Raw genomic sequence first — 23,623 nt, 5'->3', positions numbered from 1 at the left:
GAATTAACATATCATCTAACAAGAAATTTGTTTAAACTTGTAAAACAATTGATATCGTCATTTCAAATTCATTGAAGTTGTGTTTTCACTTCCTGGAAGATTTTCTATCAACTCTTATTTCTATTTCTTTTCCATCATGGATGTCTTAATAGATTCATTGATTTTAAAGACTTTAAATAGTGTATTGGACATCGAATTAACATATCATCTAACAAGAAATTTGTTTAAACTTGTAAAACAATTTATATCGTCATTTAAAATTCATTGAAGTTGTGTTTTCACTTCCTGGAAGATTTATTATCAACTCTTATTTCTATTTCTTTTCCATCATGGATGTCTTAATAGATTCATTGATTTTAAAGACTTTAAATAGTGTATTGGACATCGAATTAACATATCATCTAACAAGAAATTTGTTTAAACTTGTAAAACAATTTATATCGTCATTTCAAATTCATTGAAGTTGTGTTTTCACTTCCTGGAAGATTTTCTATCAACTCTTATTTCTATTTCTTTTCCATCATGGATGTCTTAATAGATTCATTGATTTTAAAGATTTTAAATAGTGTATTGGACATCGAATTAACACATCGTCTAAAAAGAAATTTGTTTAAACTTGTAAAACAATTGATATCGTCATTTCAAATTCATTGAAGTTGTGTTTTCACTTCTTGGAAGATTTTCTATCAACTCTTATTTCTATTTCTTTTCCATCATGGATGTCATAATAGATTCATTGATTTTTAAGACTTTAAATAGTGTATTGGACATCGAATTAACATATCATCTAACAAGAAATTTGTTTAAACTTGTAAAACAATTGATATCGTCATTTCAAATTCATTGAAGTTGTGTTTTCACTTCCTGGAAGATTTTCTATCAACTCTTATTTCTATTTCTTTTCCATCATGGATGTCTTAATAGATTCATTGATTTTAAAGACTTTAAATAGTGTATTGGACATCGAATTAACATATCATCTAACAAGAAATTTGTTTAAACTTGTAAAACAATTTATATCGTCATTTCAAATTCATTGAAGTTGTGTTTTCACTTCCTGGAAGATTTTCTATCAACTCTTATTTCTATTTCTTTTCCATCATGGATGTCTTAATAGATTCATTGATTTTAAAGATTTTAAATAGTGTATTGGACATCGAATTAACACATCGTCTAAAAAGAAATTTGTTTAAACTTGTAAAACAATTGATATCGTCATTTCAAATTCATTGAAGTTGTGTTTTCATTTCCTGGAAGATTTTCTATCAATCTTATTTCTATTTCTTTTCCTTCATGAGTGTCTTAATAGATTCATTGATTTTAAAGACTTTAAATAGTGTATTGGACATCGAATTAACACATCGTCTAAAAAGAAATTTGTTTAAACTTGTAAAACAATTGATATCGTCATTTCAAATTCATTGAAGTTGTGTTTTCACTTCTTGGAAGATTTTCTATCAACTCTTATTTCTATTTCTTTTCCATCATGGATGTCATAATAGATTCATTGATTTTTAAGACTTTAAATAGTGTATTGGACATCGAATTAACATATCATCTAACAAGAAATTTGTTTAAACTTGTAAAACAATTGATATCGTCATTTCAAATTCATTGAAGTTGTGTTTTCACTTCCTGGAAGATTTTCTATCAACTCTTATTTCTATTTCTTTTCCTTCATGAGTGTCTTAATAGATTCATTGATTTTAAAGACTTTAAATAGTGTATTGGACATCGAATTAACATATCGTGTAACAAGAAATTTGTTTAAACTTGTAAAACAATTGATATCGTCATTTCAAATTCATTGAAGTTGTATTTTCACTTCCTGGAAGATTTTCTATCAACTCTTTTTTCTATTTCTTTTCCATCATGGATGTCTTAATAGATTCATTGATTTTAAAGACTTTAAATAGTGTATTGGACATCGATTAACATATCCTGTAACAGGGAAACCCTTGAAATTTGTAAAACAATCAGAATCGTAATTTTAAATTCATTAAATTCATTCTTTTCCATCATGAATGTCTTAATAGATTCATTAATTTTAAAGACTTTAAATAGTGTATTGGACATCGAATTAACATATCATCTAACAAGAAATTTGTTTAAACTTGTAAAACAATTTATATCGTCATTTCAAATTCATTGAAGTTGTGTTTTCACTTCCTGGAAGATTTTCTATCAACTCTTATTTTTATTTCTTTTCCATCATGGATGTCTTAATAGATTCATTGATTTTAAAGATTTTAAATAGTGTATTGGACATCGAATTAACACATCGTCTAAAAAGAAATTTGTTTAAACTTGTAAAACAATTGATATCGTCATTTCAAATTCATTGAAGTTGTGTTTTCACTTCCTGGAAGATTTTCTATCAATCTTATTTCTATTTCTTTTCCTTCATGAGTGTCTTAATAGATTCATTGATTTTAAAGACTTTAAATAGTGTATTGGACATCGAATTAACACATCGTCTAAAAAGAAATTTGTTTAAACTTGTAAAACAATTGATATCGTCATTTCAAATTCATTGAAGTTGTGTTTTCACTTCTTGGAAGATTTTCTATCAACTCTTATTTCTATTTCTTTTCCATCATGGATGTCATAATAGATTCATTGATTTTTAAGACTTTAAATAGTGTATTGGACATCGAATTAACATATCATCTAACAAGAAATTTGTTTAAACTTGTAAAACAATTGATATCGTCATTTCAAATTCATTGAAGTTGTGTTTTCACTTCCTGGAAGATTTTCTATCAACTCTTATTTCTATTTCTTTTCCTTCATGAGTGTCTTAATAGATTCATTGATTTTAAAGACTTTAAATAGTGTATTGGACATCGAATTAACATATCGTGTAACAAGAAATTTGTTTAAACTTGTAAAACAATTGATATCGTCATTTCAAATTCATTGAAGTTGTATTTTCACTTCCTGGAAGATTTTCTATCAACTCTTATTTCTATTTCTTTTCCAACATGGATGTCTTAATATATTCATTGATTTTAAAGACTTTAAATAGTGTATTGGACATCGATTAACATATCCTGTAACAGGGAAACCCTTGAAATTTGTAAAACAATCAGAATCGTAATTTTAAATTCATTAAATTCATTCTTTTCCATCATGAATGTCTTAATAGATTCATTAATTTTAAAGACTTTAAATAGTGTATTGGACATCGAATTAACATATCGTGTAACAAGAAATTTGTTTAAACTTGTAAAACAATTGATATCGTCATTTCAAATTCATTGAAGTTGTGTTTTCAATTCCTGGAAGATTTTCTATCAACTCTTATTTCTATTTCTTTTCCATCATGGATGTCATAATAGATTCATTGATTTTTAAGACTTTAAATAGTGTATTGGACATCGAATTAACATATCATCTAACAAGAAATTTGTTTAAACTTGTAAAACAATTGATATCGTCATTTCAAATTCATTGAAGTTGTGTTTTCACTTCCTGGAAGATTTTCTATCAACTCTTATTTCTATTTCTTTTCCTTCATGAGTGTCTTAATAGATTCATTGATTTTAAAGACTTTAAATAGTGTATTGGACATCGAATTAACATATCGTGTAACAAGAAATTTGTTTAAACTTGTAAAACAATTGATATCGTCATTTCAAATTCATTGAAGTTGTATTTTCACTTCCTGGAAGATTTTCTATCAACTCTTATTTCTATTTCTTTTCCATCATGGATTTCTTAATAGATTCATTGATTTTAAAGACTTTAAAAAGTTTATTGGACATCGATTAACATATCCTGTAACAGTGAAACCCTTGAAATTTGTAAAACAATCAGAATCGTCATTTTAAATTCATTGAAGTTGTGTTTTCAGTTCCTGGAAGATTTTCTATCAACTCTTATTTCTATTTCTTTTCCAACATTGATTTCTTAATATATTCATTGATTTTAAAGACTTAAAATAGTTTATTGGAAATCGATTAACATATCCTGTAACAGGGAAACCCTTGAAATTTGTAAAACAATCAGAATCGTCATTTTAAATTCATTAAATTCATTCTTTTCCATCATGAATGTCTAAATAGATTCATCAATTTTTTAAGACTTTAAATAGTGTATTGGACATCCATGAACATATCCTGTAACAGGGAAACCCTTGAAATTTGTAAAACAATCAGAATCGTCATTTTAAATTCATTGAAGTTGTGTTTCAGTTCCTGGAAGATTTTCTATCAACTCTTATTTCTATTTCTTTTCCAACATGGATGTCTTAATATATTCATTGATTTTAAAGACTTTAAATAGTGTATTGGACATCGATTAACATATCCTGTAACAGGGAAACCCTTGAAATTTGTAAAACAATCAGAATCGTAATTTTAAATTCATTAAATTCATTCTTTTCCATCATGAATGTCTTAATAGATTCATTAATTTTAAAGACTTTAAATAGTGTATTGGACATCGAATTAACATATCGTGTAACAAGAAATTTGTTTAAACTTGTAAAACAATTGATATCGTTATTTCAAATTCATTGAAGTTGTGTTTTCACTTCCTGGAAGATTTTCTATCAACTCTTTTTTCTATTTCTTTTCCATCATGGATGTCTTAATAGATTCATTGATTTTAAAGACTTTAAATAGTGTATTGGACATCGAATTAACATATCATCTAACAAGAAATTTGTTTAAACTTGTAAAACAATTGATATCGTCATTTCAAATTCATTGAAGTTGTGTTTTCACTTCCTGGAAGATTTTCTATCAACTCTTATTTCTATTTCTTTTCCTTCATGAGTGTCTTAATAGATTCATTGATTTTAAAGACTTTAAATAGTGTATTGGACATCGAATTAACATATCGTGTAACAAGAAATTTGTTTAAACTTGTAAAACAATTGATATCGTCATTTCAAATTCATTGAAGTTGTATTTTCACTTCCTGGAAGATTTTCTATCAACTCTTATTTCTATTTCTTTTCCATCATGGATTTCTTAATAGATTCATTGATTTTAAAGACTTTAAAAAGTTTATTGGACATCGATTAACATATCCTGTAACAGTGAAACCCTTGAAATTTGTAAAACAATCAGAATCGTCATTTTAAATTCATTGAAGTTGTGTTTTCAGTTCCTGGAAGATTTTCTATCAACTCTTATTTCTATTTCTTTTCCAACATTGATTTCTTAATATATTCATTGATTTTAAAGACTTAAAATAGTTTATTGGAAATCGATTAACATATCCTGTAACAGGGAAACCCTTGAAATTTGTAAAACAATCAGAATCGTCATTTTAAATTCATTAAATTCATACTTTTCCATCATGAATGTCTAAATAGATTCATCAATTTTTTAAGACTTTAAATAGTGTATTGGACATCCATGAACATATCCTGTAACAGGGAAACCCTTGAAATTTGTAAAACAATCAGAATCGTCATTTTAAATTCATTGAAGTTGTGTTTCAGTTCCTGGAAGATTTTCTATCAACTCTTATTTCTATTTCTTTTCCAACATGGATGTCTTAATATATTCATTGATTTTAAAGACTTTAAATAGTGTATTGGACATCGATTAACATATCCTGTAACAGGGAAACCCTTGAAATTTGTAAAACAATCAGAATCGTCATTTTAAATTCATTAAATTCATTCTTTTCCATCATGAATGTCTTAATAGATTCATTAATTTTAAAGACTTTAAATAGTGTATTGGACATCGATGAACATATCCTGTAACAGGGAAACCCTTGAAATTTGTAAAACAGTCAGAATCGTCATTTTAAATTCATTGAAGTTGTGTTTTCAGTTCCTGGAAGATTTTTATCAACTCTTATTTCTATTTCTTTTCCAACATGGATGTCTTAATATATTCATTGATTTTAAAGACTTTAAATAGTGTATTGGACATCGATTAACATATCCTGTAACAGGGAAACCCTTGAAATTTGTAAAACAATCAGAATCGTAATTTTAAATTCATTAAATTCATTCTTTTCCATCATGAATGTCTTAATAGATTCATTAATTTTAAAGACTTTAAATAGTGTATTGGACATCGAATTAACATATCGTGTAACAAGAAATTTGTTTAAACTTGTAAAACAATTGATATCGTTATTTCAAATTCATTGAAGTTGTGTTTTCACTTCCTGGAAGATTTTCTATCAACTCTTTTTTCTATTTCTTTTCCATCATGGATGTCTTAATAGATTCATTGATTTTAAAGACTTTAAATAGTGTATTGGACATCGAATTAACATATCATCTAACAAGAAATTTGTTTAAACTTGTAAAACAATTTATATCGTCATTTCAAATTCATTGAAGTTGTGTTTTCACTTCCTGGAAGATTTTCTATCAACTCTTATTTTTATTTCTTTTCCATCATGGATGTCTTAATAGATTCATTGATTTTAAAGATTTTAAATAGTGTATTGGACATCGAATTAACACATCGTCTAAAAAGAAATTTGTTTAAACTTGTAAAACAATTGATATCGTCATTTCAAATTCATTGAAGTTGTGTTTTCACTTCCTGGAAGATTTTCTATCAATCTTATTTCTATTTCTTTTCCTTCATGAGTGTCTTAATAGATTCATTGATTTTAAAGACTTTAAATAGTGTATTGGACATCGAATTAACACATCGTCTAAAAAGAAATTTGTTTAAACTTGTAAAACAATTGATATCGTCATTTCAAATTCATTGAAGTTGTGTTTTCACTTCTTGGAAGATTTTCTATCAACTCTTATTTCTATTTCTTTTCCATCATGGATGTCATAATAGATTCATTGATTTTTAAGACTTTAAATAGTGTATTGGACATCGAATTAACATATCATCTAACAAGAAATTTGTTTAAACTTGTAAAACAATTGATATCGTCATTTCAAATTCATTGAAGTTGTGTTTTCACTTCCTGGAAGATTTTCTATCAACTCTTATTTCTATTTCTTTTCCTTCATGAGTGTCTTAATAGATTCATTGATTTTAAAGACTTTAAATAGTGTATTGGACATCGAATTAACATATCGTGTAACAAGAAATTTGTTTAAACTTGTAAAACAATTGATATCGTCATTTCAAATTCATTGAAGTTGTATTTTCACTTCCTGGAAGATTTTCTATCAACTCTTATTTCTATTTCTTTTCCATCATGGATTTCTTAATAGATTCATTGATTTTAAAGACTTTAAAAAGTTTATTGGACATCGATTAACATATCCTGTAACAGTGAAACCCTTGAAATTTGTAAAACAATCAGAATCGTCATTTTAAATTCATTGAAGTTGTGTTTTCAGTTCCTGGAAGATTTTTATCAACTCTTATTTCTATTTCTTTTCCAACATGGATGTCTTAATATATTCATTGATTTTAAAGACTTTAAATAGTGTATTGGACATCGATTAACATATCCTGTAACAGGGAAACCCTTGAAATTTGTAAAACAATCAGAATCGTAATTTTAAATTCATTAAATTCATTCTTTTCCATCATGAATGTCTTAATAGATTCATTAATTTTAAAGACTTTAAATAGTGTATTGGACATCGAATTAACATATCGTGTAACAAGAAATTTGTTTAAACTTGTAAAACAATTGATATCGTTATTTCAAATTCATTGAAGTTGTGTTTTCACTTCCTGGAAGATTTTCTATCAACTCTTTTTTCTATTTCTTTTCCATCATGGATGTCTTAATAGATTCATTGATTTTAAAGACTTTAAATAGTGTATTGGACATCGAATTAACATATCATCTAACAAGAAATTTGTTTAAACTTGTAAAACAATTGATATCGTCATTTCAAATTCATTGAAGTTGTGTTTTCACTTCCTGGAAGATTTTCTATCAACTCTTATTTCTATTTCTTTTCCTTCATGAGTGTCTTAATAGATTCATTGATTTTAAAGACTTTAAATAGTGTATTGGACATCGAATTAACATATCGTGTAACAAGAAATTTGTTTAAACTTGTAAAACAATTGATATCGTCATTTCAAATTCATTGAAGTTGTATTTTCACTTCCTGGAAGATTTTCTATCAACTCTTATTTCTATTTCTTTTCCATCATGGATTTCTTAATAGATTCATTGATTTTAAAGACTTTAAAAAGTTTATTGGACATCGATTAACATATCCTGTAACAGTGAAACCCTTGAAATTTGTAAAACAATCAGAATCGTCATTTTAAATTCATTGAAGTTGTGTTTTCAGTTCCTGGAAGATTTTCTATCAACTCTTATTTCTATTTCTTTTCCAACATTGATTTCTTAATATATTCATTGATTTTAAAGACTTAAAATAGTTTATTGGAAATCGATTAACATATCCTGTAACAGGGAAACCCTTGAAATTTGTAAAACAATCAGAATCGTCATTTTAAATTCATTAAATTCATACTTTTCCATCATGAATGTCTAAATAGATTCATCAATTTTTTAAGACTTTAAATAGTGTATTGGACATCCATGAACATATCCTGTAACAGGGAAACCCTTGAAATTTGTAAAACAATCAGAATCGTCATTTTAAATTCATTGAAGTTGTGTTTCAGTTCCTGGAAGATTTTCTATCAACTCTTATTTCTATTTCTTTTCCAACATGGATGTCTTAATATATTCATTGATTTTAAAGACTTTAAATAGTGTATTGGACATCGATTAACATATCCTGTAACAGGGAAACCCTTGAAATTTGTAAAACAATCAGAATCGTCATTTTAAATTCATTAAATTCATTCTTTTCCATCATGAATGTCTTAATAGATTCATTAATTTTAAAGACTTTAAATAGTGTATTGGACATCGATGAACATATCCTGTAACAGGGAAACCCTTGAAATTTGTAAAACAGTCAGAATCGTCATTTTAAATTCATTGAAGTTGTGTTTTCAGTTCCTGGAAGATTTTTATCAACTCTTATTTCTATTTCTTTTCCAACATGGATGTCTTAATATATTCATTGATTTTAAAGACTTTAAATAGTGTATTGGACATCGATTAACATATCCTGTAACAGGGAAACCCTTGAAATTTGTAAAACAATCAGAATCGTAATTTTAAATTCATTAAATTCATTCTTTTCCATCATGAATGTCTTAATAGATTCATTAATTTTAAAGACTTTAAATAGTGTATTGGACATCGAATTAACATATCGTGTAACAAGAAATTTGTTTAAACTTGTAAAACAATTGATATCGTTATTTCAAATTCATTGAAGTTGTGTTTTCACTTCCTGGAAGATTTTCTATCAACTCTTTTTTCTATTTCTTTTCCATCATGGATGTCTTAATAGATTCATTGATTTTAAAGACTTTAAATAGTGTATTGGACATCGAATTAACATATCATCTAACAAGAAATTTGTTTAAACTTGTAAAACAATTTATATCGTCATTTCAAATTCATTGAAGTTGTGTTTTCACTTCCTGGAAGATTTTCTATCAACTCTTATTTTTATTTCTTTTCCATCATGGATGTCTTAATAGATTCATTGATTTTAAAGATTTTAAATAGTGTATTGGACATCGAATTAACACATCGTCTAAAAAGAAATTTGTTTAAACTTGTAAAACAATTGATATCGTCATTTCAAATTCATTGAAGTTGTGTTTTCACTTCCTGGAAGATTTTCTATCAATCTTATTTCTATTTCTTTTCCTTCATGAGTGTCTTAATAGATTCATTGATTTTAAAGACTTTAAATAGTGTATTGGACATCGAATTAACACATCGTCTAAAAAGAAATTTGTTTAAACTTGTAAAACAATTGATATCGTCATTTCAAATTCATTGAAGTTGTGTTTTCACTTCTTGGAAGATTTTCTATCAACTCTTATTTCTATTTCTTTTCCATCATGGATGTCATAATAGATTCATTGATTTTTAAGACTTTAAATAGTGTATTGGACATCGAATTAACATATCATCTAACAAGAAATTTGTTTAAACTTGTAAAACAATTGATATCGTCATTTCAAATTCATTGAAGTTGTGTTTTCACTTCCTGGAAGATTTTCTATCAACTCTTATTTCTATTTCTTTTCCTTCATGAGTGTCTTAATAGATTCATTGATTTTAAAGACTTTAAATAGTGTATTGGACATCGAATTAACATATCGTGTAACAAGAAATTTGTTTAAACTTGTAAAACAATTGATATCGTCATTTCAAATTCATTGAAGTTGTATTTTCACTTCCTGGAAGATTTTCTATCAACTCTTATTTCTATTTCTTTTCCAACATGGATGTCTTAATATATTCATTGATTTTAAAGACTTTAAATAGTGTATTGGACATCGATTAACATATCCTGTAACAGGGAAACCCTTGAAATTTGTAAAACAATCAGAATCGTAATTTTAAATTCATTAAATTCATTCTTTTCCATCATGAATGTCTTAATAGATTCATTAATTTTAAAGACTTTAAATAGTGTATTGGACATCGAATTAACATATCGTGTAACAAGAAATTTGTTTAAACTTGTAAAACAATTGATATCGTCATTTCAAATTCATTGAAGTTGTGTTTTCAATTCCTGGAAGATTTTCTATCAACTCTTATTTCTATTTCTTTTCCATCATGGATGTCATAATAGATTCATTGATTTTTAAGACTTTAAATAGTGTATTGGACATCGAATTAACATATCATCTAACAAGAAATTTGTTTAAACTTGTAAAACAATTGATATCGTCATTTCAAATTCATTGAAGTTGTGTTTTCACTTCCTGGAAGATTTTCTATCAACTCTTATTTCTATTTCTTTTCCAACATGGATGTCTTAATATATTCATTGATTTTAAAGACTTTAAATAGTGTATTGGACATCGATTAACATATCCTGTAACAGGGAAACCCTTGAAATTTGTAAAACAATCAGAATCGTAATTTTAAATTCATTTAATTCATTCTTTTCCATCATGGATTTCTTAATAGATTCATTAATTTTAAAGACTTTAAATAGTGTATTGGACATCGAATTAACATATCGTGTAACAAGAAATTTGTTTAAACTTGTAAAACAATTGATATCGTTATTTCAAATTCATTGAAGTTGTGTTTTCACTTCCTGGAAGATTTTCTATCAACTCTTTTTTCTATTTCTTTTCCATCATGGATGTCTTAATAGATTCATTGATTTTAAAGACTTTAAATAGTGTATTGGACATCGAATTAACATATCATCTAACAAGAAATTTGTTTAAACTTGTAAAACAATTTATATCGTCATTTCAAATTCATTGAAGTTGTGTTTTCACTTCCTGGAAGATTTTCTATCAACTCTTATTTCTATTTCTTTTCCATCATGGATGTCTTAATAGATTCATTGATTTTAAAGATTTTAAATAGTGTATTGGACATCGAATTAACACATCGTCTAAAAAGAAATTTGTTTAAACTTGTAAAACAATTGATATCGTCATTTCAAATTCATTGAAGTTGTGTTTTCACTTCCTGGAAGATTTTCTATCAATCTTATTTCTATTTCTTTTCCTTCATGAGTGTCTTAATAGATTCATTGATTTTAAAGACTTTAAATAGTGTATTGGACATCGAATTAACACATCGTCTAAAAAGAAATTTGTTTAAACTTGTAAAACAATTGATATCGTCGGCATGCCTACTTTAGACCTAATAGACACTAGACCTTTTAACATTTAGGCACTAGAACTTCACAATAGAACATAAAAATAAGTCAGTTCTAGTGTCGTCAAAAATTTACATTTTAAAATTTAGCTAGGTCTAGTGTCTCTACTTCTAGTTCTAGCGTCTTCGAAGACATTTTAAATTTTAACGTTATAAAATTTACAAAATCCAAATTAAATTTTTTAATTCCAAATTGTCAAAGTTTTAACATAGTTTTAAATACTGTTTAGTTCTAGTGTCCTATAAGCTAGTTCGAGTGTCTCCTTAATTTAAAAGTCAAAAAAGAAATGTTTGTTCTATTGTCTTCGATAACACTATGAGTGTTAAATGTTAAATTTCAACATGGGTTGCACTGAGCCAGCTCAGGCGCGGGTGAGCCCGTCGGCGGCACGGTATTTAAGCGATCCAAGCGGCTGATGGCCGCAACTCGTCCTTAGCGTCAGACGACTGTTTTGAAAATAGCTCACCCCCGCCTGAGCTAGCCCACCTCTTCGTTTGAACTGTCAGGTGCTTTAATTATTCGTTTACCAAGTGCTTTCTATTTACCTTTTTTAAAGTGTGATTGTGATGGAGAACTCTGACTGTGAAAAAAGTGATGAAGGTGATTATCTTCAAGTGAAACAAACGAAAGTGTTTTTGGCAATTTAAAAAAAGCCCTCTTGGGATTGGCGATGGATTGAGTGAATCAGCAAGAAAACGTCGGACATTAGCATTTAAAAAAGAGGTAATTGCGTATTTCTTTATATTGCATACTAAGTGTTGATCAATTAGTCTTGATATTTCTTGTTTGTACAGGCTGAAAAGTTCTGCGAGAAGTTCAAGCTAGAAATACTGCTTGGAATTCATTCCCCTACAGCTGTTAGAAAAAGCTGGCATTTTGATGGCTATGGATGAAGCAATTTGCTAATGAGACTGATATTGGAAAGAAGATCAAGACCGACTTACAACTATTATCAACAGTTGGTTGGTAGGTATGTAGTATACTGTTCTCAGTATCACCATTCATAAAATGGTTTATTGTGTAGTATTTACATGTCAGTAATGTAATATTTTAATTTAGATGACAAGATAAACTTGCAAGAAGCGGTTACTGCATCCAGTGACATTACTGGACCGTTTATCAGCGCTGTAGGAGAGGAAGCAATAATTGTTGCTCAGCAGTGTGGTGCCAGTAGGCAACAAGAGTTGGAAGCATCAAAGAAAAAAAAAGGAGGAGAACCGAATCAAAAGGATGGGCCATGCTTATGGTCGCAAAAAAATAAGTCAAAAGACAACAAACTCAAGTTCAGGATCTTTCGCCGTATCCCCTTCACCTTCGAAATCTATTTCTTCTGGCAGCAGCTTGGTGGCGACAAGCACTTCTCCCTTTAAAGCTTCCCTGTGCAACACCATTGAAGACACACAAGGTAGTATTTAGTTAATACACACGAAAAGTAATGTTTACTGATGAATAAATCTTTAAAAAAATTTGTACAGGTGTAAAACGGAAGATATTTGATCGAACGGAATCTGACATCCAGGATGTGGTAGTAATCTCCGACCTTGACGAAGCTTATTCTGAGGTCTCAAATGAGTTACCGCCAACTCCTCCACCTAGTAGATTATCTTCCCTACTGGCAGCTCCGACTGTCGCTATTGGAAAGCGCACTGTAACTGCCCCAGATCCAGCGACTGGCAGGAAGACTTTCTCGGCGTCCTCGGATGAAAATGTCGCTGCGTCAGCTGCCCTGACACCTCCGGCTTTCGCCGTTAGAATGAGGACAGCAACTGCAAGTGGCTTAGTTCCTGATGCCTAGCAGGAAGACTATCACGTCGTCTTCGGATGACGTCGCTATTTTGGCTCCCCTGACAGCTCATAAAGAAAAAAATCCCCGTTGACACTAGTCCTTTTAACATGTAGACACTAGAACTTTACAATAGAACATAAACATAAGTCAGTTCTAGTGTCGTCAAAAATTTACATTTTAAAATTTAGCTAGGTCTAGTGTCTCTACTTCTAGTTCTAGCGTCTTCGAAGACATTTTAAATTTTAACGTTATAAAATTTACAAAATCCAAATTAAATTTTTTAATTCCAAATTGTCAAAGTTTTAACATAGTTTTAAATACTGTTTAGTTCTAGTGTCCTATAAGCTAGTTCTAGTGTCTCCTTAATTTAAAAGTTAAAAAAGAAATGTTTGTTCTATTGTCTTCGATAACACTATGAGTGTTAAATGTTAAATTTATTTTTTAAATTTCGATTCGAGATTTTCGATTTTCAAAAATATCCTCTTAGAGCCTGGTGTACTTAATGCTGCCATCTAGCGATAGGTTGGCGAATGCCATCTAGCGATAGGATGGCGAATGCCATCTAGCGATAGGATGGCCATCTCTATCGGTCGTGGTTGTTGCCTTTGTTGCTCTGTCAAATCTTAGTGTTGTCGATATTAGATATTTTTTAGATTATCTGATATCAGAAAAATCGATCGCGATATTCTGATATATCTGTATCGGGAAAATATCAAACTAACAACGCTGCCAAGTGGCAAAATTTTTAAATAGGTTGTATCTCTTCATTATCGATTGTTTAATGAAAGGAAAAAGACGACAAGGTTTATTTATATTTAATTGCTCATAATCAATCTTTTAAAGATAAAAATGCTAGCTTAATCAAATGAACAAATATTAAACGTATAAAGCTCCAATGAGTGGGGAAAAAAACACGAGGAAAAGTCAGGCGTTATTGTGCGGAAAAAGAAAATGATGCAATTCACTGTTTTAATGCTTCAGATGACGGTTTTTATTTTCTGTCAACGAGTTTCTGTCGCCAGGTATTTAGTTAAAATGATAACATAGAAAAAAACATATCACAGCATATTGAGCAATTTTTAATTTTTGTATTAGCCAAAGCTGGCAACTGGAGTTGAAATTTAGACCTCGAGATTCTGACATGCGGACGCTAGCCACTATACCAATCCTATCATTGCATATTTCATTTAAGAGTGTCCATAAATTGTAGATGTGCGTCTTATTAGTCGGTCTTTCGATTATACGTTTGCAAGTAGGAAAGCTCAGGTCATTTTTGCCGGTTTCACTTCTTTTTCGAAATGAAGCATAACGTTTCTAGCCATTTTCCGTTTAACTTATTCCTGATTGCACTTGATGAAAAAGATACTGACACATAGCAATCAGCTCGACTGTTCGATCTCAAACGGGTTTAAAACATAGATACGAGTTGAGAAGGGGCAAAATGACTGTTCTTTTAAAATTTTTTTATAAAAACAATAGAAATTTTATACACTTCGTCCAATAACCCGTAGTTTGTATTTCTGACTCCTAGATGACAGGAGAAGCGGACTTTGATACAGATATATCTAATATATCGATACTTTGATATATTGATCAAAAAACAGATATATCTGCATCAAAAGTCTCATATCGACACCACTATCAAATCTGTTGCCATGGTGGTTTCAGAAGATCTTTTCCCACAAGAACTTGCCTCGTGTGGCCCTAAAAGTCATTACTGATTTATTTTTTATTTTTCCAAACAAGAATGTCTTGCAACGACGTAGATGAATACACAATGTACCTACAGTTGTACAAATGGTACAAACAGGATTGTGTTGAGATGGGAAAGGTTCCCAAAGAATTAATATCGTTTCTCGGACAGTTAAAAGCAAAAGCTCGTGGCCCTGGTAATGCTGTTTTTTTTTAAATAAATTGTGATCATACATATATCTAATTTGTGTTTTCATTACCTCTAGGTGACGATAGTCAGTTGAAGGGAAACTTAACTGAATCGCAAGAAAGTAAACCATCTTTGGTCTCAGTCTTGGAACCTCCTTGTCCTTCACCGATGACAACCAAATTTGATAATGTTGCTGCACATTTTACAACCAGCTCATCCTTTGGTCATTCAGCATTGAATCCAAAATCTGCTAACAGAGCCACAAATTGTCCAGCCTTAGATGGCATCAAACGAAAGCTGAGAACCATTGAAGGGAAAAGTGTTCCTACAGTTAAGAAAAGTATGGGGCTTTCAAATTTTTTTTCTTAGAATTATCAACTCAATTCTTCTCTAAAATTTAATTTAGGATGCATAAACACATCCACATTTACATTACATGTATTTGTGTTCCCACACTTCGGCTGGTTAGGAAGTACAGCCACTACAGGAGAAAAGGCAGACTTTTGTGACATGTTTTACAGAGCTGGGCTCTGGAGATAAGGGAGCTGGAAACATCATTCCTGGCGGTATGACTGATTAAAACTACTGAAACTGAATAAGTCATTCATGTTTACAAATCATTCAGGTGCCACACTGCTTTTTGATGTCGAGTTGATGGGCATCAACCAGGCCCCACCTCCCCAGAATGTTTTCAAACAGATTGACAGTGATTCCAACAACCAGTTGTCGAAAGAAGAGGTAAACAATTGGACTCTTTGTGTGCTCACTTGCTCATCAGCTATAATTGGTGTTGCTTATTTTCAATATTGGATTTGATTATTTATACTTTCAGTTGACTTGAGTGTGCTTCTTTTATTCATATGCTTACATGGGTTTAATTTTAAGGTGGCAGATTACATAAAAAAGCACATTTTCCCAACTGAGAAAGCTGAAGAGGTCCCTGCTGAAGAAGGAGCACCGCAGCAGCAAGATCCTCTCAAGATTACTGAAGAGATCTTCCAGCACGAAGATCACGACCGAGATGGCTACATCTCGTTCGAAGAATTCTACGGACCGCACGATGAACTCCAAGTCTTCCATTCTCGCGATCCAGTTTAAATCTCAGGTGCGGAGAATCGAGATTTTTAATATCGAATTTTCCTAATAAATTAGAATAATTTTGTTTTCTTTTCAAATATAGAATTAGCTCTCTCAACCGGCCATAACAAAATGCAATTCCATATTGTTCTCTTTGTTGTTATGTCTAAACCTCACTACCTGTTTCTGTACTCGTGTTATTCGCCCACATGAATTAAATGTGTTGTTCAACCTCGAGTTGAAAAACTCAAGAAACTATCAAGAAAATCGATTAATTATCTTGTAAACTATAAAACATTTTTACAAATATTCCATGTAAATCTTTGTTTTATCCTAAATTACTCTTCTTTACTTAAGATTCGGTTAATCACTGCTATATACTCGTTTGCCAGTTGTTTATTATGTTTTTATTTGTCGGATTGAATTCAGAAATATAGGCGTTGATCATTCGAGTGTTTTTTATTATTTTGATCCTTAAATACAGATACATGGCAAATATGTTTAATTGGTAGTCTATCGGTCTATCCAGCAATGCACGGCGTAGAAAAAAATGCATCGAGTTGACTAAGCAAGAGGCTGGAACAATGAATGATTGTGGAGGTCATCCAAGCATCGTTTTCATCTACAAATAGTTTGTCTATTCTGTGGTCAATTGCGGAATGAGTCCATCAGTTTTGTATTTATAATGGTCATCATCTGATCGTTGGATTAACTCGCGCTAAAATGTTCCTGATCTTCTTCATTTTATCGATGTGCACTGTAGAGCAGCAGGTGCCAACCCTTTTTTCTTCTTTTGGACTTCATCTAATGATTCTGCTTGTGCTTTAGTATATCCCATTATTAAAAAAGAAATGTAAGATGTTAAAAGGTATTGGTGACCGTTGGTTACCTTCTGTTATAGGGATACTGCATGACTTTTTTCGATACATGATAGACTCTATGACATTGATGGATGGTCATACCGGATTTCCAGCGGAATTGAACACATGTCCATTGCATGTGCTAAACACACGTTTAAAATCTCGTAAAATCCATACAAAAGTAACATCTTTAACACCTATACAAAAAACTCTTTCAACTATTCTCCATAGTCCGGTTTTTCTCTCCCTACATGTAGATAAGGCATGTATTAGAGCAATGTAGAGTGAGAACACATTGTATAGCTCTGTATTCTGGTTCTCCTCCATGTGTGTGTGTTGGGCATATAGTAGACCAAACCACCGTTGAGCTAAATTTGAGGGCCTCTCAATCTCTTTTCGCGTCTATACATAACTAAAAGCTGAAAAGCACCAACACTATCAAACACCAAATAAGAGTTTGAACAAAAATCACGTCAACGTGTCGAATGCATACTCAAAGCCGGATAACTTTTGGTCACTAATCATTGTAAAACGTTTAATTTAAGAGATTATGGTCTATAGACATTAGACTGGCAAATTAGCGCACTGATTACTCGTTTGCCTGTAGGCTACTAGTTACACACGTATATAGTTTTTTGCATTCCGCTCGCGTGCACTACGGCTTTCAGGTGTCTAAGTAGTGTATAGCTTGTAGGTCTTCGAATCCATTGTAGCACAGCGTCATTCGATAGGAGGAGACCTATAAATAGTTGAGAATTGAGATGCGGCAAGACAATTTAGTAATGGTCTCGTTGTACAATCCGACCTAAAAAGCTAGCAGATTAAACTTCATTCTCTTATAGATATCATCAACATTTGGGTCCTTTTTGTTATCCTATTCTTTTTTAACAATCCAAAGACGTCCAAAGATCTGTGTCCTCTCTTTTTTTCGTTATTCTGCACATAATATGATATGTATTAAATAGGTTTAGCCCTGTATTATGTACATCCTGCAGATTTGCAATGTTCAAACACGGTCTACTTTACACAATCTTCTCAACTCGTGTTACGTGTAGCTGCTGCCGGATGCTGCAGGGTTTGTTGCTTTTATCGTGGAGAAAAGCCTGGAGCGAAGGCGATAAGCAGCGCGCACCTTAAAAGTGATGGACTGTGTGCCCAAAAGTTTTCTTTTTTCTTTTTTGTTACTCTCGAGCCTCTTACTTCACTGCAAGTCTGAAGAAAAGGATGCATGTACAGCACATGCTTTGCTTTTCTCATCTCTACCAGAATAGAGCTCATCTCGGTTGGAGCGGACCTCAAACAGGATTTTTGTTTGAGAATCTTGTCTAACGCAGCAACCGAGCAATCCTAGATGGAGGTGAAAGTAGCTCATATAATTTGTACGTATAGATCGGTGCTGTTATCACGTCTTGACCATGCATCAGCGTATGTCTAAGATTATAAGGAATTTAAGGATGCGGTTGGCAGCGCAAAAGACTTTTTTTTTCCTGTTTTGTGTGGCCAATGCGGATATAAAAACGTAACACAACAGCATGTTTTCCCGTTTGAAAAACATTGAAACAGCCAATAGGTGCACAGTTGAATATCGACGGAAATGTATATAAGCTAATATAATATAACTCGGGGCAGTGAATTATTATTATACAGAGTCGCGTGTTTCCGGATATTTTCAACACACGATGCATATCTATTTCAATCTTAATCAAGAAACGGGTTTTTCATTTTTAAAAAACTGCGGAGATGTATATACAGAAGTAAACTTGTAATCATAACGCACCTAGAGGCTATTCCGACATACATTTCAATGATGTTGTTTCTCGACCTTATTGTGTAGACATAATTACGTTGTACTTTCAGCATCTAGTCAAAGTATTGCAATGTTCTTTGCGTTGCCAGTACTATGTTTTCTTGTATTTTCATAGCAGATTGATAGCTATTAGATGTTAATGAAATTTACCCGGTTTTTTATTCAGATTTATGTGTGTGCCGCTGCTGTATCTGTATATTCTTTTTCAAGCTATTCGTCTTGTCTCAAGTAGTGGAGAAAGCAATAACTTAATTACGTACAAGAGTCGATAATAGATAATAGTTGGCTCGGACGTGAAACATAAAGACAAAAATGCGGTAGCAACTCGGTATTCATCAAATAAACTGCGGCAGCTGAGCCACTTCTCACGTGTATTATACGTCACGATTCACGTCAGAAGAAACTCTTGCTGCTGTTTCGTTTTTTTTTGAAAGCCCGTCAGACGGATTTATATATGGGGGGAGACCTGACTAGCATGTCTATCTCTCCACTCTGAATTCTGTGTGACCTCTTCACATCTCAAACCATAAGGACACACAAGGAGAGCAATCAACTTGTGACTCCCAGAGAACGAGTATAACAGGATGATTCTATTTTGTTGTAATAAATAGTAAATTAATAGAATAAGTGTAGACCTCTCGGCTCGACACGCTTGAAATGAAATATAAGGAATCTTAATAATATCTTGCGGCAATAAATGAGAAGGTTACGTAATGAGGAATATTGTCGTCTCACAGTGGACAAAGGGCGACATCTGATACACACGTAAGGAGAAATGGCATCCAAGAATATCAATTAAGCGAATAACACCTTAAAAACAGTCGGTTGATGGTGGCGCCGGATCAATAATCATCAACACAGCAAGGCCGAGGTCATCAAAAGAGATTAAAATACCCACAAAACTTTTCTTCTTTCTCTAAGAGTTATATTTTTAAACTGATGGACTCATTCCGCAATTGACCACAGAATAGACAAACTATTTGTAGATGAAAACGATGCTTGGATGACCTCCACAATCATTCATTGTTCCAGCCTCTTGCTTAGTCAACTCGATGCATTTTTTTCTACGCCGTGCATTGCTGGATAGACCGATAGACTACCAATTAAACATATTTGCCATGTATCTGTATTTAAGGATCAAAATAATAAAAAACACTCGAATGATCAACGCCTATATTTCTGAATTCAATCCGACAAATAAAAACATAATAAACAACTGGCAAACGAGTATATAGCAGTGATTAACCGAATCTTAAGTAAAGAAGAGTAATTTAGGATAAAACAAAGATTTACATGGAATATTTGTAAAAATGTTTTATAGTTTACAAGATAATTAATCGATTTTCTTGATAGTTTCTTGAGTTTTTCAACTCGAGGTTGAACAACACATTTAATTCATGTGGGCGAATAACACGAGTACAGAAACAGGTAGTGAGGTTTAGACATAACAACAAAGAGAACAATATGGAATTGCATTTTGTTATGGCCGGTTGAGAGAGCTAATTCTATATTTGAAAAGAAAACAAAATTATTCTAATTTATTAGGAAAATTCGATATTAAAAATCTCGATTCTCCGCACCTGAGATTTAAACTGGATCGCGAGAATGGAAGACTTGGAGTTCATCGTGCGGTCCGTAGAATTCTTCGAACGAGATGTAGCCATCTCGGTCGTGATCTTCGTGCTGGAAGATCTCTTCAGTAATCTTGAGAGGATCTTGCTGCTGCGGTGCTCCTTCTTCAGCAGGGACCTCTTCAGCTTTCTCAGTTGGGAAAATGTGCTTTTTTATGTAATCTGCCACCTTAAAATTAAACCCATGTAAGCATATGAATAAAAGAAGCACACTCAAGTCAACTGAAAGTATAAATAATCAAATCCAATATTGAAAATAAGCAACACCAATTATAGCTGATGAGCAAGTGAGCACACAAAGAGTCCAATTGTTTACCTCTTCTTTCGACAACTGGTTGTTGGAATCACTGTCAATCTGTTTGAAAACATTCTGGGGAGGTGGGGCCTGGTTGATGCCCATCAACTCGACATCAAAAAGCAGTGTGGCACCTGAATGATTTGTAAACATGAATGACTTATTCAGTTTCAGTAGTTTTAATCAGTCATACCGCCAGGAATGATGTTTCCAGCTCCCTTATCTCCAGAGCCCAGCTCTGTAAAACATGTCACAAAAGTCTGCCTTTTCTCCTGTAGTGGCTGTACTTCCTAACCAGCCGAAGTGTGGGAACACAAATACATGTAATGTAAATGTGGATGTGTTTATGCATCCTAAATTAAATTTTAGAGAAGAATTGAGTTGATAATTCTAAGAAAAAAAATTTGAAAGCCCCATACTTTTCTTAACTGTAGGAACACTTTTCCCTTCAATGGTTCTCAGCTTTCGTTTGATGCCATCTAAGGCTGGACAATTTGTGGCTCTGTTAGCAGATTTTGGATTCAATGCTGAATGACCAAAGGATGAGCTGGTTGTAAAATGTGCAGCAACATTATCAAATTTGGTTGTCATCGGTGAAGGACAAGGAGGTTCCAAGACTGAGACCAAAGATGGTTTACTTTCTTGCGATTCAGTTAAGTTTCCCTTCAACTGACTATCGTCACCTAGAGGTAATGAAAACACAAATTAGATATATGTATGATCACAATTTATTTAAAAAAAAACAGCATTACCAGGGCCACGAGCTTTTGCTTTTAACTGTCCGAGAAACGATATTAATTCTTTGGGAACCTTTCCCATCTCAACACAATCCTGTTTGTACCATTTGTACAACTGAAGGTACATTGTGTATTCATCTACGTCGTTGCAAGACATTCTTGTTTGGAAAAATAAAAAATAAATCAGTAATGACTTTTAGGACCACACGAGGCAAGTTCTTGTGGGAAAAGATCTTCTGAAACCACCATGGCAACAGATTTGACAGAGCAACAAAGGCAACAACCACGACCGATAGAGATGGCCATCCTATCGCTAGATGGCATTCGCCATCCTATCGCTAGATGGCATTCGCCAACCTATCGCTAGATGGCAGCATTAAGTACACCAGGCTCTAAGAGGATATTTTTGAAAATCGAAAATCTCGAATCGAAATTTAAAAAATAAATTTAACATTTAACACTCATAGTGTTATCGAAGACAATAGAACAAACATTTCTTTTTTAACTTTTAAATTAAGGAGACACTAGAACTAGCTTATAGGACACTAGAACTAAACAGTATTTAAAACTATGTTAAAACTTTGACAATTTGGAATTAAAAAATTTAATTTGGATTTTGTAAATTTTATAACGTTAAAATTTAAAATGTCTTCGAAGACGCTAGAACTAGAAGTAGAGACACTAGACCTAGCTAAATTTTAAAATGTAAATTTTTGACGACACTAGAACTGACTTATGTTTATGTTCTATTGTAAAGTTCTAGTGTCTACATGTTAAAAGGACTAGTGTCTATGTGGTTCATTGTCGCTTTCCCATAGTGTTATCGAAGACAATAGAACAAACATTTCTTTTTTAACTTTTAAATTAAGGAGACACTAGAACTAGCTTATAGGACACTAGAACTAAACAGTATTTAAAACTATGTTAAAACTTTGACAATTTGGAATTAAAAAATTTAATTTGGATTTTGTAAATTTTATAACGTTAAAATTAAAAATGTCTTCGAAGACGCTAGAACTAGAAGTAGAGACACTAGACCTAGCTAAATTTTAAAATGTAAATTTTTGACGACACTAGAACTGACTTATGTTTATGTTCTATTGTAAAGTTCTAGTGTCTACATGTTAAAAGGACTAGTGTCTATGTGGGTTATTGTCGCTTTCCCCATGGATGTCTTAATATATTCATTGATTTTAAAGACTTTAAATAGTGTATTGGACATCGATTAACATATCCTGTAACAGGGAAACCCTTGAAATTTGTAAAACAATCAGAATCGTAATTTTAAATTCATTTAATTCATTCTTTTCCATCATGGATTTCTTAATAGATTCATTAATTTTAAAGACTTTAAATAGTGTATTGGACATCGAATTAACATATCGTGTAACAAGAAATTTGTTTAAACTTGTAAAACAATTGATATCGTTATTTTAAATTCATTGAAGTTGTGTTTTCACTTCCTGGAAGATTTTCTATCAACTCTTTTTTCTATTTCTTTTCCATCATGGATGTCTTAATAGATTCATTGATTTTAAAGACTTTAAATAGTGTATTGGACATCGAATTAACATATCATCTAACAAGAAATTTGTTTAAACTTGTAAAACAATTTATATCGTCATTTCAAATTCATTGAAGTTGTGTTTTCACTTCCTGGAAGATTTTCTATCAACTCTTATTTCTATTTCTTTTCCATCATGGATGTCTTAATAGATTCATTGATTTTAAAGATTTTAAATAGTGTATTGGACATCGAATTAACACATCGTCTAAAAAGAAATTTGTTTAAACTTGTAAAACAATTGATATCGTCATTTCAAATTCATTGAAGTTGTGTTTTCACTTCCTGGAAGATTTTCTATCAATCTTATTTCTATTTCTTTTCCTTCATGAGT

General features: G+C 31.3%; 2 protein-coding genes and 2 long non-coding RNA genes across 6 annotated transcripts in view; 3 read left to right on the top strand and 1 right to left on the bottom strand.

The window, feature by feature from the left end:
- LOC124316246 overlaps nt 1-23,623 on the top strand; it is a 686,332-nt gene that overhangs the window by 135,059 nt on the left and 527,650 nt on the right. The gene's annotated exons all lie outside the window — the stretch shown is intronic.
- LOC124316564 lies at nt 12,881-13,469 on the top strand. The gene is made up of 2 exons (XM_046782577.1): nt 12,881-13,055; nt 13,126-13,469. Exons 1-2 carry the CDS (start codon nt 12,881-12,883, stop codon nt 13,443-13,445), a joined length of 495 nt encoding a protein of 164 aa, XP_046638533.1. The 3' UTR covers nt 13,446-13,469.
- On the top strand, nt 15,229-16,845 carry LOC124316620. 3 transcript variants are annotated; one of them, XR_006911862.1, is made up of 6 exons: nt 15,229-15,325; nt 15,395-15,658; nt 15,725-15,884; nt 15,944-16,056; nt 16,204-16,423; nt 16,499-16,845. It is a non-coding gene; the product is annotated as an uncharacterized LOC124316620 (long non-coding RNA). The 3 variants fall into 3 exon arrangements; XR_006911863.1 differs by having other exon boundaries at nt 16,211-16,845; XR_006911861.1 differs by having other exon boundaries at nt 16,204-16,845.
- Nucleotides 20,221-22,097, bottom strand: LOC124316619. Its single transcript, XR_006911860.1, has 7 exons — nt 22,083-22,097; nt 21,741-22,032; nt 21,408-21,671; nt 21,182-21,341; nt 21,010-21,122; nt 20,643-20,862; nt 20,221-20,567 (listed from the first exon to the last, which is right to left on the bottom strand). It is a non-coding gene; the product is annotated as an uncharacterized LOC124316619 (long non-coding RNA).

The sequence above is a fragment of the Daphnia pulicaria genome, chromosome 12, assembly GCF_021234035.1.
Source record: "Daphnia pulicaria isolate SC F1-1A chromosome 12, SC_F0-13Bv2, whole genome shotgun sequence".
NCBI lineage: Eukaryota > Metazoa > Arthropoda > Branchiopoda > Diplostraca > Daphniidae > Daphnia > Daphnia pulicaria.
The sequence above is the reverse complement of the archived record's forward strand: the minus strand, read 5'-3'. Positions and strand labels throughout refer to the sequence as shown.

Excerpts from the sequence above, each read along its gene's own strand:
- LOC124316564 (XM_046782577.1), top strand. The coding sequence starts at position 12,881 with ATGGGCCATGCTTATGGTCGCAAAAAAATAAGTCAAAAGACAACAAAC. Across the intron at positions 13,056-13,125 it reads CACCATTGAAGACACACAAG|GTGTAAAACGGAAGATATTT; the intron begins GTAGTATTTAGT and ends AAATTTGTACAG.